At 31.8% G+C, this 18,545-nt stretch overlaps 2 protein-coding genes across 14 annotated transcripts in view; one reads left to right on the top strand and one right to left on the bottom strand.

The window, feature by feature from the left end:
• Positions 1-632: 632 nt before the first annotated feature.
• LOC143231747 (protein LLP homolog) lies at positions 633-5,790 on the bottom strand. Of its 6 annotated transcripts, XR_013017154.1 has the most exons (4): positions 4,868-5,101; positions 3,198-3,427; positions 2,234-2,267; positions 1,356-1,414 (listed from the first exon to the last, which is right to left on the bottom strand). XR_013017154.1 is itself a non-coding variant. In XM_076466381.1 (3 exons), the coding sequence occupies exons 2-3, from the start codon at positions 3,423-3,425 to the stop codon at positions 1,344-1,346; spliced, it is 213 nt and encodes a 70-aa protein (XP_076322496.1). In that variant the 5' UTR covers positions 3,426-3,427; positions 5,651-5,790; the 3' UTR covers positions 633-1,343. The 6 variants fall into 6 exon arrangements, 5 of the variants coding, with proteins under 5 accessions (XP_076322496.1, XP_076322495.1, XP_076322498.1 ...); XM_076466381.1 differs by lacking the exons at positions 2,234-2,267; positions 4,868-5,101 and adding an exon at positions 5,651-5,790 and having other exon boundaries at positions 633-1,414; positions 3,284-3,427; XM_076466380.1 differs by lacking the exons at positions 2,234-2,267; positions 4,868-5,101 and adding an exon at positions 5,110-5,243 and having other exon boundaries at positions 633-1,414; positions 3,284-3,427.
• A 6,634-nt stretch (positions 5,791-12,424) lies between these two features.
• LOC143231745 (dual oxidase maturation factor 1-like) overlaps positions 12,425-18,545 on the top strand; it is a 29,671-nt gene continuing 23,550 nt past the window's right edge. For 2 of the 8 annotated variants that reach the window (XM_076466371.1, XM_076466373.1), the window contains exons 1-3: positions 12,448-12,645; positions 13,155-13,589; positions 18,111-18,168. In XM_076466371.1, the coding sequence (XP_076322486.1) occupies positions 13,452-13,589; positions 18,111-18,168 (196 nt within the window). In that variant the 5' untranslated portion in view covers positions 12,448-12,645; positions 13,155-13,451. Of the gene's footprint in view, positions 12,646-13,154; positions 13,590-16,613; positions 16,708-18,110; positions 18,169-18,545 lie in introns of those variants that run through there. The other 6 variants (XM_076466370.1, XM_076466372.1, XM_076466374.1 and 3 more) reach the window with 6 other exon arrangements.

The following is an 18,545-nucleotide window of genomic DNA, read 5'->3' as shown; positions in this document are numbered from 1 at the left end:
TGCTAAACAATAGCTGTACTGAAGAATCCAATATTGTATAAATAAACAAAGAATCATTAAAACGAATGCTGCTAAAACACCAGCAAAACAATCCTAAAAATACACGTAACATTTCCAAACTACATTACAGTTCAAGATGTCACAATGTATTTGCTAGAATGTGCAAGATTAGGTACTCTGCTTCAAACTTTGTTCATTTCCTTAATACACTAGAAAATTCTGTTTCCATATTTTTTTTCTCTAATTAAAAGTTTACAATCAATGTATTTTCATGTATTTGACTAGCTTTAAATAAAAGTGACGAGTTAAATGTATTTGGAATATTAGAATTTACACCACAGAGCAAAGAAAGTCCGAGTAGATTTAACACAAGGTAGACATGCAATGTAAGATGTCTTCAATTAATAGTTACTACTAAACTGTATTCAAGATTTTTAATTTCAATAGATTTCGTCCTTAATTACAGTTTTATTAATGTTTCTATAGAGAAAAAAAAATTAACTTTTCCTTTTTGTTTTTCTTGAGGTTTTACTGTTTTTTGCCTTCATTTTTTTAATTTTTCTCTGATTCATCCAGACAGGATAATTTCCATATTGGTCTTTAAATGTGGAGGGATTATAGTTTCTTTGAGGTTTTTCTAACTCCATCTTGGATTCTATGAGGAGAAAAACAAAACAGCACCAGTTAGAACATGTTTACAGCATTCTATAATAGTTACGACCACTGGCTGTTACTAATCTGACAAGACAAAACATCTCCTACACTGGTATTTCCTGATGATGCTATGATACATATTACACATGTAGATGTCTCTTTAAATTTCAGTTAATCATTAGCTTCCTAATATATGACTTAGTTCATTTTTAAACATTTAATATATCCAATCAATTGACAAATAATACAATATAGCAGTATCACTTTGTACCACACACTTGACATCAAAGTAAAACTTACTGTTCTGTAGTGTTTAACCTTAGTAAAAACTAAAATAGTACATTTCATTGTATTTAAAAAAAAAACTCACTAAATTATGATTTACTCACATCTCTAATACAATGTTAACCTTAAACTAAACTGTGAGTAGTGAGGTCCTCTACGATGTACAGTGATTACGGCATAAAATTATGTTCATAAAGTGTGATTGTAGTTTCAGATGATTACATTATTTCCATTAGTAAATTAACAATTTTTATTTATCGGATGGAGTTAACTCCACATACAACTAAAGTGTTAAACTTCACATAACTTTACTTCTTCTGTTTATTGTTAACAGTCTGTACGTAATCAGAACAAATCTCACACCATCTTAACACACTGACTAAATCCAGTATCCATATGCCATCTCACCTGGTTCTTTTTAAATCACCCCTCGTCCTTTCTGACTGCTGTTTGGTCAAGGTCTTTGCATCTGTAACTGTAAAAAATATCCACAATACAGTTCGAATGATTATCTTGAGTATGACCACAACAACGTATCTGAGACTACTCCTGAAGATGACCTAAGGTCAAACATTGTTCTGTGCTTTATTACTAAAAGTGTTAATATTCACAGCAGCTGTTCTCAAATATATATCTGAAACTACTTTTATAGGTTAACCTGAAGATGACCTATGAAGGTTCAACATTGTTCTGTGCTTTATTACTAAGTGTTAACATCCATACCAGCCATCCTGAGACATATCTAAGACTATTTTTATGTAATTGTTCAGTGCTGACATCATGTGTTGAAAAGATAAAGTACCACTTTTTGTTAAAACTTCATACTTACCAAAGTTCCAACAGTTTAAGCTTTATTCACAGAATCCTGGTTCATGGGTTTTTGGAAAACTAACTGTTTATTTATACACTCATATACAGAACTAGAACACAAGGATTTGTGGACCAATTAAAAAAGCGATAATTCTGGGATACAGAAGATATAATTATAGGCAAAATTAATACGGACCATAATTAATGGTTGAAGCTAAGACTTGATATACATAACAAACAGCTCAAGGTCATCTTAGTATACAGAAGATAATTTTATTCATGTCTAGAGTTGGCTGCCCAAAAATTTCCTTTGTTAGGACATTTTCTTAACTTGAAGCAATGTTGGATATTTTATAAGAAAAACTATAGAGAGATTGGGAAAAAATATGACACATGAATATTACTTTTGACCACAAATAAAAAGAAAAATGAAACAATATTTGTAACATTAAGATCTTTGAATATAACAATGTTTTCATGGTACCTACTGGTCCATTTCACCTTTGCCATCCTCTAAGCTAAAAATATTAAGATATAAATTAAAAATACAACAACTCTAATCATTCATATAGTTATAAAGCTTTTGTTTTCCTCTAATCCTAAATTAACATGTAATTTTTTGTTAATTATACAAACTCAATTTGTGCAACAAAAGGTTAAACAAAATGGGATGCAATACATTAAACTTGAGGTTTATTTAAAAACATTTGAATTATACATGTAATTGTGATGACGAGAAAACCCACTTGTAGAGAAAATTATATATGCAAAAACAGCTGGTATGGGTAGAGAAAACACTACGTAGAGGAGCGAACGTTTCCACATTCTTCGGTCATCATCAAGTTCACAAAGAAAGAAAGAGATAACTGACTGACCACATGTTTGAAGTGCTTTGTCTACCCATACCAGCCATGTTTACATATATACATGTAACGTTGCTACTGAAATACCAATAAAAGGAAAATATAATTCATTGTTATCTTTCATTTAGTAAAATTTTTATTATTTATTGAACAATAAAATCAATGAATATGAACTTCTAAAGCTGTGAAATTAGCATAAATATATTTCTGTTTGTCTCTATACCTAACACAAAGTAAACAGGATTGAATTGAATACTTTGGAAACTTAAGGTAAATAGAGATTGTACATACACAATTAATTATCTGTATTACTTCTGATTATTAAAACACATGGAGAATAAACAAATAAGTCACAGATACTCCCACAAAGAAAATAACACTTTAGAAGAAAACTGAAGTATTCATGTATCAAGTATGTTTTATTACTAACAAACATCAAATGAAAAATGAGGTTAATATGATAATTTATAAGGCACTATGTACTTTAATTAATAGAAACTCAGTATGTCTGAAACAAATAATTTACGAAATTTCGATAGATTATAAGAAAGTGTAAAAAAGTAATGAATGTAATAATATTCCAACCACACTGTATCTGCCATATCCAGTACTGATGAGGCTACATGCCCAGCATCAGGCCATCCTGAGAGAGTACTGTTTAAGACACACACCTGTGTACATTGTTGTCATGTCAACATCTCCTTGGTCATTTTCTAGAACTTTCTTCAACTGTATCAGTTCTTTTACTGCATATCTTTCTCTTTTTACTGCTCTCATTTTCCTTTTCCATTTACTGCGTATACTTTTTGCCATAGCTGGTCATACAGAATATATACAATAAAGTTATAAAAACAACAGTCTTGTAACTTACCTAAATATTATGAAACAAACAAACAAGGTACTGTAATCCTTGATATATCTATCACTAAATTAACTTACATACAAACAAATGGTTTAAGCATGAGTAATCCAGTATCACCAGTTGTAGCCAATATTTTTATGACACAAGTTGAAACACAAGCAAATAACACAGCATTACATCCACCACTATACTGGTACAGATATGTACACAACACAATTGCAAGATTCACATCTACAGAACACACACTTAATTTTTTTTAATCACATTAACTCTATACATCCCAACATTAACTTCACATGTGAACAGGAAGAAAGCAATCAAATATCATTTCTTAACCTCAAAATTACAAGAACCGATACACAGTTTAAAACAGAAATCCACCAAAAAATCACCCACACTGGACTATACATTCGTTGGGACTCAGCACATGAAACAAAACAAAAACTCAACATACTAAGAAACCAAATAAACACAGCCATAAAACTATGTTTGCCAATTAGACAAAATAAAACAATACTTCATCAACATCAATAAGTTTCCTCCATAAACCGTAGAAAACATTATACACACACACCTAGACAAAAAGCAAACTTAACTAACAAAATATATCTCATGAATCAAAAAATCACGAAACCATATACTGCTGCATACCATATATTCCCGACATCAGCAGAAAAATAACCAACATTTGGCAAAAACTAGTAACAAAATATGACATTACAGTTAATAACAAATTTATTCAAAAACCAGGCACAAAACTGAGGTCTATACTATGTAAAATCTACACTGACAAACACCACACCAACATAATTTATAAAATACAATGTAATAACTGCCACAACTTCTATATTGAAGAAACAAGTAGAAAAATGGAAACCAGATTCAAAGAACATAAAAAGTCACCTTCACACATTTTTAAACACTGCAAATCAAATAAACACATCATAACCATAGAAAACACTCAAATACTAAATAAAGAGACAAATATAAACAAATGCAAAATTAAAGAAGCCTTACTTATACAAATCAAGCTCAAAATAAACCAATACAAAGGAACACCTTTATATCTATATTAATAAATATAATCAAACATCTAAGCACGCCCTCTACGTTCCAACACTTAATTACATAACCACCTTCAAACATGTTGTCAGCTACCGCTTAGTAAGTGCTGGAACGTTTCAATTTTTCTTGAGAATTTCTTGGTCTCACTTACAAGTTATAATAATATTGTATATAAATAAACTTGTTAATTATAAGGTCGAAGAAGTTATTAAAAGGTGTAATTGTAATGACTAGATAGTATTAAGCTTACCTTTAAAACCCGCAAGAATATTTATTTCAACACATATATATATATATATATATATATGACTTATCGACTTCTACTTACAAGCTCCCATCATAACACGAGGTTTTGCATTTGTATATCAACAATATACATACACGATATACTAATTTAGGCCTAGGTCGTGATATTAACAAATTAAGAAGAGATGCATAATAAATAGAAATGAGCCTCCACATCTAACTTAATCATAGCGACACCCATGAAATACAGTTGTTTACACCTTGTTATACAAAATAGTTCTTAATAATATTTAAACAAAATAAAAAGTTTCTTCTTTGTCTTACCTAAAACACAAACTTCCTTCTTTAGGTTCGACTTTACAAATTTTCTGAGGTAAATGTTTATTGACACGTCATGACACAAAAGTGGTTATTTGCACGTTTACTCTGTGTATATTACTACAACCATCGCAAGCAAAAGTAATATTTAAATAAAATATAATAGATATAAGTTATTATTTTACTTCCTGTATACGGCATATATCATTATGACGACAATTAAAATTCATGCTAATTCCAATGGTAATGGCAATGCTTTAAAACTATTCTTTAGTAACTATCTTAATTAATGAACTACACAAATTTATGTAGTATATTGTGTATGATTTATTAAAATGTAAATTTCTCAAAATCACGTATGTAGAATACATACCTTATAAAGATTTTTATAGTAAGATAACGTGAAACCATATGCTGTGTTCACCGAGGGAATTGTATCCCTGATTGTATAGTTTTAAATCCGTAGACTTACCGCTGTCCCTCTTGAGAAAGTGTAAAACATATAAATAATAAACTATTGTTTGTTTCAAATTAAGCACAAACTTACACAATAAACTATCTATGCTCTGCCACCTCGGGTATCGAAGCCCACTTTCAAGTTCTCAGACATGCCGCTGTGCCACCAAGGAACACTGGACTACTCTGTATTTAACGTTTTAAGGTTGTACTCGATAAATGTAGTGTTCAGCTATTATCATTTTAGTTACGTAGAGAAATATAATTACATATGTTTGTAAATCGTGAATATCTTAAGGCATTGTTTTTAGTTACTGAGAAAAACATGAGCTGAATCGTATTATTATGTTGAACATAGAAATTATTGTGGAAGAAAAACGTTTGTAACTTATTAAATATATACATATTTCTTCGCAATAATTACAAATTAATGTATCTCTATACTTTATAAATCATTTCTTTGTGATAATTGAAAAATCTCCCTTTAGTGGCTCAACGAGAAAGCTGTAGACTCATGGCATTAAAAAATCAGGTTTCCATACCCGTAATGGGCAGAATTTGGTTTACTGTATATTTTTTTGGGGTTAACAACCAACGAATCAGCCAAACAAAAAGAAAGAACAGCCACGTTAAAGACCGCTGCATGACAAATGATAGCTGATAAATCTTTGGTTTGTTGCAAATTCATCGAATGATTGTTTTACAAATGGTATTCATATAATCACTTATATTAATTAGATCATAAAGGAATATCTGATGTGAAAATTCAGACGGTACATGAATAGATCAGATACTTAAAGGAAGTTTGTAATTTTGGCGTAAAATTATACAATGGACTATTTGTGCTCTGTTCACTGCAAGTATCGATTCCCAGTTTTGTAGTAAAGCTCTCAATTATTCAGTATTAGTACAGAATAACGAGTTAATTTCTTAAAATTATTCTGAATATGCAAATTAGTAAGTCACATGATAGCTATTTATAATGTGGTGGGACAGAATGTATCAGAACTACATTTAACACTGTTTGGCTGCCTCCTAAAATTGATCGCTTTTGGCAAGAGTATGCCACAGTTTTTTTCTAGGCAAAATATTTGTATACTCAAGCCATAAAACTGTGTTCAAGACAGTAATTTAGAACTTCTAAGACAGGAATACCCGTTGCAATTAATTACATTGAAAACAAAGAAATGTGGATGAATCTATGGCACACAAACCCCCAAGATAGAGATAATTAACATGTCTTATCCTTTTTGTGATAAGCAAAATGCGGCGTCTTCTAACAAATGAAAATCTATAATCACAAATGTCAATGGCAAAAGTCCGCGTATCTTAATTGACGCTACGCTACATAATAAAGGTTTCAAGTCATATCTCCTGTCCAATAAGTTGGGAATAAAAAGGGGATTGATGCTATTATATAAGAATATATGGTTTTCAACTTACTGTATGCAGTGCCTACGGACTTTTATACTACCAGAGTACTGAAATGGGTGTTGGAAACTATCGCTATTACACAACAGAAATATTATGGAAAGCGTTTAGGCAGAATGGTTTGCTTTGTAAATGAGGCTATTACGACAGAGGTTTTTGCATTCCGGGGATATTGACAATATACACGATCATCAGATAGAATGTGACTGGACGTGGCGATACGGTAAGTTTTCACAAGTATCTTATTATAATACACTCAATCTGTATAAAGTACATTTCAAATGTATCACTTGTTAAAAATATATTTAGCAAAATCATCTTTCGAACAAAATGTATATAGTAAGGTGATAACAAGGATAAGAACAAAATGAAACAAACATTTATACAGTTAATTACAAGTAATAAAAACAATATAAAATGTAAAATGATGACTGTATGATAGTGAGGAAAATAATGCAAACAAGAATATAGGAATGAAACACTTATGTAGATCATTCCTACATGACTTTCAATATTGAAATTTATTACTACACTATAAAATGCATGCTTTAATATTATAGAAGTTGGATGTTATACGTTTTTGATTGTTGGTATGTAGTTTATTTGTCATAACATGATGGCTATCAGGGTAATTATTACCCTAGGACTTACTTATAAGGAAAATCAAGTTTAGTTAAACTATGTCTTGATTATTACAGACTATTATAGGTTCTTGTTTCTAAATCGGTCGAATTGACTGATCTCGTAACCATTCTGTACTCGTAAAGTTTACTTTGCAACATTAAATTTTAATACTGAAGGTCATGCATGGATTATACATGTATAGCTATGTCTTTCCTTTATTATTGCTTGCATTCTTTTTGGCATTGCGACGCCTACATCATTTTATATTTACAATTTTTTTTTTTTACTTGTTGTGTGACGTTTTTACCCTTGACTGAAAGTTAGTGTAGTCTATATATGTATGTAATAAAAGTTAATATTATGTGATTTTATTTATTTTTTCTTTTCTCTTCATACATAATATAGGGATTGACTCCTAAAGACTCCAATTGTACAAAGCATTGAGTATTCTACATGTTACAGTAATTTAATTTCATCTATTATTTTTGGTAATTCCAATTTCGACCTGTTTCAGTTTTTTAACGGATTACCTTCAAGAGATAACAATAAGTCGTTTGAACAAGAATTATCTTTTTTTAAAATATTACTACTTATTATGACTAAGCGATGATATTATGCACTATTAAAAAAATGTATAAAGTGGACTTACGTTCGAATTGATGTTAGGGAAAAAGTAGTTGTGGAATTATTTTGACTGAAACAGAAATAAAGATGAACAGTTTGGTAAGTTGTTCAATTTCTGGTTTGGTATCTTAGCAATGGTTTTTGCCTTGTTTTTTGGCTTGTTGAGTAAAGAAACCGATGAAAGTGAAGTCATCTTTGAAACTGAAACTCTTTGTCATTGTTAATTTTAGCATGCACATTTAAATAATACCCGTTTAGTACCTTGACCATCCCTATATACAGTCTACTAACTCTGTCATAATTTAGTACCTTGACCATCCCTACATACAGTCTACTTACTCTGTAATAATTTAGTACCTTGACCATCCCTATATACAGTCTACTTACTCTGTAATAATTTAGTACCTTGACCGTCCCTATATACAGTCTATTGACTCTGTCATAATTTAGTACCTTGACCATCCCTATATAGAGTCTACCCACTCTGTCATAATTTAGTACCTTGACCATCCCTATATACAGTCTACTGACTCTGTCATAAATCTTCTATGTACAAAAAATGTTAGTACAACTTATATTTATTCTCAATATTAGTATTCGTCAATGCCAGACATTAAACGGGCTTATTGTATGAAAAGGAAAAAAAAAAAAAAACATCGAAGATTTTTTATCAGTTCATTCCTTCAGTATTATGTCTTCTATACCTTTCCTTTCTGTTAAGGCAGAGGTTCCCAAATAATGGTCTGCAGTTCTCTGGAGGTCTATAATAGTACTGAAAGGAGTTCTCAGTAACACATGAAATTTATGGAATTACCCTATTCTGAAAGAGTAGCGAAAAAATAAAATACTAACACATTATAAAACTAAAATAGTAATATGTATAAATCACAAATTAATAATTGTAATGAACACAAATTGAATTATGTAAATTCTCCGCACGCCTGGTGCCGTTGCCTGCCGATGTCATGAAACAAGACAATTGATTTTCAATTCGATTGACGAATATATAAAATGGAAGCATAGAAATAAGATAAATGTGAAACTGAACCTTTGTTTGAAACTGTCACACATTTACACATGAGTTCACAAGTTGTTCAATCAAAACAGTGTCATCCTTGATATGAAAGTAAGATTTTGAAAAACATTTTCTATCTTTAAATCTCGTTCAACTGTTCATTTTAAAAACTAGATTCAAACTGTAAATCTACTAAATACGCATGTGATACACGAGTTGCACATGATAAAAACTATTTAACTGTCCGCCGATAGAGTAAAGAAGTTGAAGGGAGTTTGCCAGTTGACATAGTTTGAGAATCCCGTATCAAGAAATATGGTAACCCTAGACTTATATTATACTATCAAAAAAAGAATAACATCACTCATTGAACATAAACTCACATATATTTATTGTTTCATCATCTAACAATATACTTGATATATGCTCCAAAAATGAGGCTTGTCTAAAACTCGATTGTGACCCAATATGGCAGACGACTCCTGTTTTTTAAATTGTCTCGTTTAGCCTAACAAAGCTGTATCCTGTGAGCGCAACCTATTATAATCTGTCGATTCTTAGATGGCGAAGTTATTGACATAGAACATTATAATATTTACTTATTAAAAGTGATCTTAACAAGTTTTTGATGTTCAGAGAGATTTGAACCATACATTAACAATCGAAGAAACTTTATGGTAAAACATAAAGTTTTCATTGGTGATATTTTTTTTCTAACAATCACTTGAAAATATAAAATTTGTTTGTTTGATTTTAAATTTCGCGCAAAGCCACTCGAGGGCTATCTGCACTAGCCGTGCCTGATTTAGCAGTGTAAGATTAGAGAGAAGGCTGTCAGTCATCACCACCACTGCCAACTCTTAAGCTACTCATTTACCAACGAATAGTGGGATTGACCGTACATTATAACGCCCCCACGGCTGAAAAAGCGAGCATATTTGGTGTGACGGGAATGCGAACTCGCGACCTTCAGATTACGGGAAATATAAAGACAAAATAGGTTATTCGCTTATAAAATGAATTTTATTGAACTTGTTTCTTTGACTTTTAGTATCTAACATCTAACTTTTCTTTCAATTGAAATGTTTTAGAGAGATATGGATAACTTTGGTAATGTTGCCTTGAAAACAAATGTTTTATAAGGACTCCACTGTGATATAGAATTTAGTTGTATTTAATAATCAAATAATTTCCTAAAAGTATATTAACAATTAACAAGAGTTGAGCTAAAAACTGATATTTATTAAGATAAAAATTTAAAAAATACCTGAATTGTACAATAAATAGCTAAAACAATATTATTGTAATTAAAATATCACATTTTAAACGTAATAAAAAAGAAAAACAAAATATAAACTATTATGATTAATATCGGACGAGTTTCCGATTTATTATTTTACGTGTTGAGATTCCAAATAATCTGAAATTTTAAAGAATCTGAAATTCGCGCAAAGCTACAGGAGGGCTATCTGCGCTAGCCGTCCCTAATTTAGCAGTGAAAAACTAGAGAGAAGGCAGCTAGTCATTTCCACCCACCGCCACCTTTTGGGCTACTCTTTTACCAACAAATAGTGAGATTAACCGTCACATTATAATCCCCCACGCCTTAAAAGGTGAGCATGTTTGGTGTGACGGGGATTCAAACCCACGACCCTCAGATTACGAGTCGACCGCCTTAACCTACGTGACCATACCAGGCGTTCATTTAGAAGTCAATTGAATGTCGGTGTGTATCACATTTATATTTGTCAAAAGATTGGTAGACACTTGTTTTCTTAACACAACTATGTTTTAATAAAAACTAATGCATCTTCACTAGTGACGTAATATTATATTATCATGTACAGAAACATTTTATAACTCGTACTAATTGTCTGTAATGAGAACTTAAATTAAAGATACGTAAAACTAATGGTGGTCAGTACAACCTTTAAACGATTTTCTAAAATATTAACGTGTGAACATGCAAGTTTTGTTTGTCTGTTCATTGTTTGATAATTAAGTTGAAACGGCCTTTAATATCACGATCTTTAACTCCAAACCTAACCAGCAACTTGGCATAGTAATTTATTTCAGATGGAAAACTCCTTTAAAATTACATTTTCGAAGTCATTTAATGAATTTTTTTCATTAGTCGTAAGAACTTTTAAAGAGGTTATAGTGACGTTACATTGCTCAACGAACATTAGCCCCCTAGTGGCACAGCGGCATGTCTGCGGACTCGTACTGCTGAAAACCGAGTTTCAATATCAGTGGTAGGCATGGTACAACTTGTTTCTTACGTAACTTTGTGGTTAATAGCAACGAACATTAAACATACCACAGTAGGTGAAATCAGCACGTGGTACTTGAGTGTTCAGAAAATAAATTTTATTTTCGCTAACAGTATTGGATAGCTTGTTTACAATATATAGTTCCGTTATTTTCAAAATTCTATTACTACACTTTCAGTAAAAAAAAATTCCGTTCATTGTTAACTCAATATACGACCTTAGGACTAATAGAACCAACACTTTAAGATGGCTGAAAATGTTATTTCGTTTACAAACAGAAAATATTGTTAAATGCGAGAATAGCTAGTTGATTAAGTAATACAATTTAATCCGTCAACGTTAACAAACGTGTATATAATTCGCTATAACAGGTTCATTTTTAACTTCGCTCTAAGTAGGTAGCTTGCTCTAATTAGATGTAAACAAATAAAAAATCGAAATTTGTTTAATTTTTTTTTCATAAACTGTAGTTTAGAAGTCTTGAATTCATTATATTATGGCCCCTCGCTAGGAGAGCGGTAAGTCTACAGTGTTACTTTATGTTTTTCGGTAAGTCTACAGTGTTACTTTATGTTTTTCGGTAAGTCTACAGTGTTACTTTATGTTTTTCCACTCGATCGTTTTTTTTTTTTTCGTTTAATACCCGTGTTTTCACCTCGATAGTGAATGTTTTATACAAATAACTGCAGTAATATAAAGTCATTGGGTTTTGAAACTAGCGATGGGCAGAACACGTATAACCCATTCTCTAGTTTATATGCTTAACACCAAACAAAGAGGTTTTCCGAGTACAGCAAACAATCGGACCTAAATATTTTCTGTCAGAAGTAGAACCGCCTCCTTCATGATTCAAAGGAAGTCGAAAAGGAAATCCTGTACATAAAACTTCCTTTTTATTATAACGGTAAATAATTCTTGCCATTTACTGGTAAGTACTTAATTATTGGTGTGGACAAGTTTTAGAAGTATCGATTAAAATCTGTAATCTTTGTCAATCAATCCCAGTTAAACTATTTGTATAGCAAAGTAAAATTACAAATCGCGTTATATAGTTATTGTTTAAAACAATAATACATGGAGAGGTAATTATTTATATTGCTACAGGAACCTATTGTTTGGGTGAGTCGTCTATTAATTTAATCTTTAAATAACAATACTAACACGTCTTTCGCGTTACTCGTCAGAATTGTTTATATTTCATTCAGAAGTTAAAATAAAGCTAGTTGTTATGTTAATGCTATATTTATGTAATACTGTTTACCATATTTCTCTTATGTTAATATTTTCTAATTTGGAATAAAGCCAGTGGTTAGTTTTTCTATGTTTTGTGGAGTGCCATTTTGGGTCTGTTTGTGTGTTAAACATGTTGCTGTGTTGTTTAATTCGTCAATAGTTTGTTTAACTGTTGTGGTAAGAGTTATATTAGTGAAACATTGGGTTAACTGTGTACCTCCTTCGTCGATGTTTCCCGTAGAGCACGTGGTGTATACTATATTTAGGAGGCTTTCTAACTTAGTTTCCGGTGAATTTCGTGAACTATTCGCGTAGTTCACAGTTTAGTTTAAGTTTAGACACGTTCTCTTGGTAAGAAAACTAAAAGTAATTCAAACTACTTTTATTTTATTCAGAATCAATCAAGATAACATACGTGTAAGAGTTAGTGGCTACCACATAGAAGCTAAAGTTGGTGGATACCACATAGAAGCTTTGAGGACATCTGGAAAGGAGACCATGATCGACTGAAATTTGAGGATCCACGCGCAAGAAGTGTTCCTCCATAACTTGTGGATGGTATTAACAAATTTGTTGTCATCATGAAACTCTCAGGTTAAGCTTAATCGTGTTTTCTAACGAAAAAAGTTTAAACGAGTGAAACTTTGCGAATCTGCTTGATTCATAAACTACAGATCTTGAGACACTTTAGAATGTCAACGGAGAAGGACCAAACAAGTACATTTGAGGATGGACAATCATCTCATTTGTCTACTGTTATAGTATTCGTGGTTTCTGCCATATTGCTTGTTTCGTTTATTGTCGTATTGCCTGGATTTCGTGGAAGATCGGTAAGGCTTTAAATGTGCTTTTATGGATCTTGTTGATGGAGGCATATTTTGTTATAACCAGCTTTCATGCAAACATATATAAAACTGCCACACGTTCTCAGAAATCCGTCTAATTTTCTCCTGTCACAACTCTTACATAGCAGGTTGTTATGATAACTGAAACGTTGGTTCGAATGAACGAATACTCTCTGGAGAACTGTGGTTATTAATTTTAAAATAATGAGGTATTATAATTGTAAGGATTTCTTTTATCTTTATCAACCAAACCAACTGTTTTCTGGTAAATCATATTAAATGAATATAACAATTATGGTTTTTTTCTATATACGTTGTATTTCTAGTTGTTTATAACAAAACAACAAGATATTTTAGTATGTTATCTGAGGTTTTATAAGGTATTCGAAGTTATATAACTTTATACAGTTTATAATATTAATATTTATCTGTTAATTAACATCTCCGTGTTGTGGTTCAGTTCACATCCCAGTGAGGGAAGAGATGCTTTTAAAGTCACTCCATGGATATACAGGAGTTTATCCATGGATATACAGGAGTTTATTGTACAAAGTATCCCAAACTTTCTCAGTTCACGGCACAGCGTATCCCAAACTTTCTCAGTTCACCCTCAGTGTATACCAAACTTTCTCAGTTCACCCTCAGTGTATCCCAAACTTTCTCAGTTCACGGCACAGCGTATCCCAAACTTTCTCAGTTACCCTCAGTGTATCCCAAACTTTCTCAGTTCACGGCAAAGCTTTTGTTTTGGAATTTCGCACAAAGCTACTCGAGGGCTATCTGTGCTAGCCGTCCCTAATTTAGCAGTGTAAGACTAGAGGGAAGGCAGCTAGTCATCACCACCCACCGCCAACTCTTGGGCTAATCTTTTACCAACGAATAGTGGGATTGACCGTCACATTATAACGCCCCCACGGCTGGGAGGGCGAGCATGTTTGGCGCGACTCGGGCGCGAACCCGCGACCCTCGGATTACGAGTCGCACGCCTTAGGCGCTTGGCCATGCAGGCCCACGGCAAAGCGTATCCCAAACTTTCTCAGTTCACCCTCAGTGTCTCAGCAACTTTTTCACGGCTATCGTGAACTTGATTGTTCCGTTTATTAAGAAGTTAGGCCCAAACAACTTAATACTTAGTATTTATGTCCTAACAACTTAATACTTAGTATTTATGTCCTAACAACATAATACTTAGTATTTATGTCCGAACAACTTAATACTTAGTATTTATGTCCAAACAACTTAATACTTAGTATTTATGTCCTAACAACTTAATACTTAGTATTTATGTCATAACAACTTAATACTTAGTATTTATGTCCTAACAATTTAATACTTAGTATTTATGTCCAAACAACTTAATACTTAGTATTTATGTCCTAACAACTACTACTTAGTATTTATGTCCTAACAACTAATACTTAGTATTTATGTCCTAACAACTAATACTTAGTATTTATGTCATAACAACTTAATACTTAGTATTTATGTCCTAACAATTTAATACTTAGTATTTATGTCCAAACAACTTAATACTTAGTATTTATGTCCTAACAACTAATACTTAGTATTTATGTCCAAACAACTTAATACTTAGTATTTATGTCCAAACAACTTAATACTTAGTATTTATGTCCAAACAACTTAATACTTAGTATTTATGTCCAAACAACTTAATACTTAGTATTTATGTCCAAACAACTTAATACTTAGTATTTATGTCCAAACAACTTAATACTTAGTATTTATGTCCTAACAACTTAATACTTAGTATTTATGTCCCAACAATAATACTTAGTATTTATGTCCAAACTAACAACTTAATACTTAGTATTTATGTCCTAACAAGTTAATACTTAGTATTTATGTCCAAACAACTTAATACTTAGTATTTATGTCCAAACAACTTAATACTTAGTATTTATGTCCAAACAACTTAATACTTGGTATTTATGTCCTAACAACTTAATATTTAGTATTTATGTCCTAACAACTTAATATTTAGTATTTATGTCCTAACACCTTAATACTTAGTATTTATGTCCTAACAACTTAATACTTAGTATTTATGTCCTAACAACTTAATACTTAGTATTTATGTCCTAACAACTTAATACTTAGTATTTATGTCCTAACAACTTAATACTTAGTATTTATGCTCTAACAACTTAATACTTAGTATTTATGTCCTAACAAGTTAATACTTAGTATTTATGTCCAAACAACTTAATACTTAGTATTTATGTCCCAACAACTTAATACTTAGTATTTATGTCCTAACAAGTTAATACTTAGTATTTATGTCCAAACAACTTAATACTTAGTATTTATGTCCCAACAAGTTAATACTTAGTATTTATGTCCTAACAACTTAGTAGCCGTTTGAAATAATAATACACGTAAATTGAAAGTAAAAACAATATTTTTATTTCATTTTTAAATAACTACAATTGCTAATGGGATGTGTGGGCCTGTTGGGCGCTGTACAGCTTCTTAAATCTTGGAATCAGATTGGACACCGTCACATTCATTTCCCGTTCTACATTGATTTTCACTCAGTACTTGCTTTTAACATAGTAACCGCCGATAACCCAGCTTTGCTGAGTCCACCGAAGGGAATCGAACCTTTGATTTTAGCATTGTAAATCCGTAGACTTACCCCTGTACCAGCGGGGGACAACTTGAAATATCCCGCGGCGCAAAGTTTGGGAACCACTGGTATAAATCATTGCTATTGTAACTTACTATAAGGATATAAAGAGGTTTTATAATATCCTATTTGCACTTCAAAGGTTTCATTATTTAAAACAGTTTTCTTTATACCAATGGTTTAAAGTTTTTCTCTAGTGGATTCTATTTCCGAGAAAGATTGAAATAACAGTAAACTAACTCATTACTATTACAAATTTGAGAAATGTGTATTAAAAGTATGTTTGTTTAATAACACAAATATGTCGTTATATTTATCCATGAATTGTCACAGATGTCGCTCCAACCGCCTGTCGTTTATGGACTACTTTGTTTTTATTATTAATGTTATAAGTTCATAAGTAGTTCTTGATGTTGTTGTGTGTAAAAAGGAGCTTATTTCAGATAAAATACGCAGGTGTGTATATAAATTCTTTGTGCGTGTAGGTTCTGTTTCTTTCTTTAATACTGTCAATTTTTTACCATAATTTCAAAACATTCTGTGGCACAATACATGAGACAGTATCATAAATATACTCTAGTCCGAGAAGATATTGTGTACAACATATGAAATGCTTAGTTTTTAAATAAGTCTAATGTTAGGTCATAGGATAACCCTTAAATCTATTTATTGATAATGTTAAGTACGATAAAGTTTAGCCCTAGCTGAACTGAAGCAGAAAACGTACATAAGCCACAATGTTAATTTATATTTTTACTGAATATGGTACGTACTTAATAAAGGCTTAACTAATGTTAGGCCTAAGTCAAGTTTACTTCAGTACGTTTCGGTGTCTGCAGTTCGGATTCTTTATTATCCTAGAAGGCCCGGCATGGCCAGGCGTGCATCCCCGTCGCGCCAAACATGCTCGCCCTCCCAGCCGTGGGGGCGTTATAATGTGACGGTCAATCCCACTATTCGTTGGTAAAAAGAGTAGCCCAAGAGTTGGCGGTGGGTGGTGATGACTACTTGCCTTCCCTCTAATCTTACACTGCTAAATTAGGGATGGCTATCACAGATAGCCCTCGAGTAGCTTTGTGCGAAATTCAAAAACAAACAAACATTATCCTAGAAATCCTATTGCACTAAAGATAAGAATTTTACCTCCAATGTTTAGCTTCATTACTTTTGTAGAATTTCAGATGCTCGTCTGATAGAAGTTAATACCTAATTTTAATACCCAAAATAATTTGTTAATTTATAACTGCTCAGTATTTTTACCAACAGCATTTTCAGGGCAAGTATGTGTCGATTGTGTTTCTGATTATGCCAATAGATGGAATATTGGAAAGTAATAAGTAACAAATAAGTTATCTGGAGTAATATTTTGTTTGTTCTTCAGGAAACAATGTTGTATAAGTCTGCTAACATTTATTCTGATCTTTATTGGATTTGTTTTCTTTATTGTTAAGCATAAGGCTACACAGTGGGTTATCTATGCTGTGTCCACCACAGATATCGAAATCAGATTTGGAGGGTTATAACTCCTCAGCTTTACCGCTGAATTGCCTTTGTTGAAAGATCAAAGATGAACAAAAATATTCAGTGTAGTTGTTTCTTAAACTACACGTCTGTACCAAGGCAGTAAACATGTTCGTTGTTTTTAATTTCAAAGCTACAGAATTGGCTGTTTGTGCTTTCCTCATTGAGGATATAAGAACTTAATCTTTAACTTTGTAAGCTCTCGTACTAATTGCCGAACCACAAGGGGAAAACAGTAAATAAATAAAGCAACAAAACGAGTGTTAGGACTTTTCCCAAATTCTTGTACTTTCCACTATGTTTTTTTTTTTTTATATTTACGTATTTTGTTTTTCTAGCGGATTTTTCTGACCATACGTTTCTCCGTCAGCCTGTTCATCGGGACTACAATATTAAGTAGGTAGAACAGTATTTTTTTGTGATTTTAGTTTTTGTTCTCGATTCGTCGATTCACTGTGAAAGTTAAAGATTCTTGTTTTGTGTACAGAGAAGACACCATAGGGAATGTATTAAAATATTTGTTAGGCTTAAAAGTGATATATAAAATATAAAATGTTAAGTAATTATGACAAAACTGTAATAATCGAATATCAGTCGTGGTCATGGTTTGTTTAATTATTGATTAATTGCTAGACACTAATTATAAAGTAACTGTCTATTTTTGGGAGGCCCTAAAGAAATTAATAGCATTCTAGCTCTCCTGTCAAGAACACGCAGGATCGAATTCAGGCCATAAGCACGATGAAACACAATCCTTCTTAGAGACTCAGTGA

Source organism: Tachypleus tridentatus, chromosome 11 (genome assembly GCF_004210375.1).
Source record: "Tachypleus tridentatus isolate NWPU-2018 chromosome 11, ASM421037v1, whole genome shotgun sequence".
Lineage (NCBI taxonomy): Eukaryota > Metazoa > Arthropoda > Merostomata > Xiphosura > Limulidae > Tachypleus > Tachypleus tridentatus.
The sequence above is the reverse complement of the archived record's forward strand: the minus strand, read 5'-3'. Positions and strand labels throughout refer to the sequence as shown.

What these genes read in the sequence shown, in the direction of transcription:
- LOC143231747 (XM_076466379.1), bottom strand. An exon ending in CATGACAACAATGTACACAG is followed by an intron (nt 1,415 to 3,283) that starts GTGTGTGTCTTA and finishes TATTTTTTACAG; the next exon opens with TTACAGATGCAAAGACCTTG.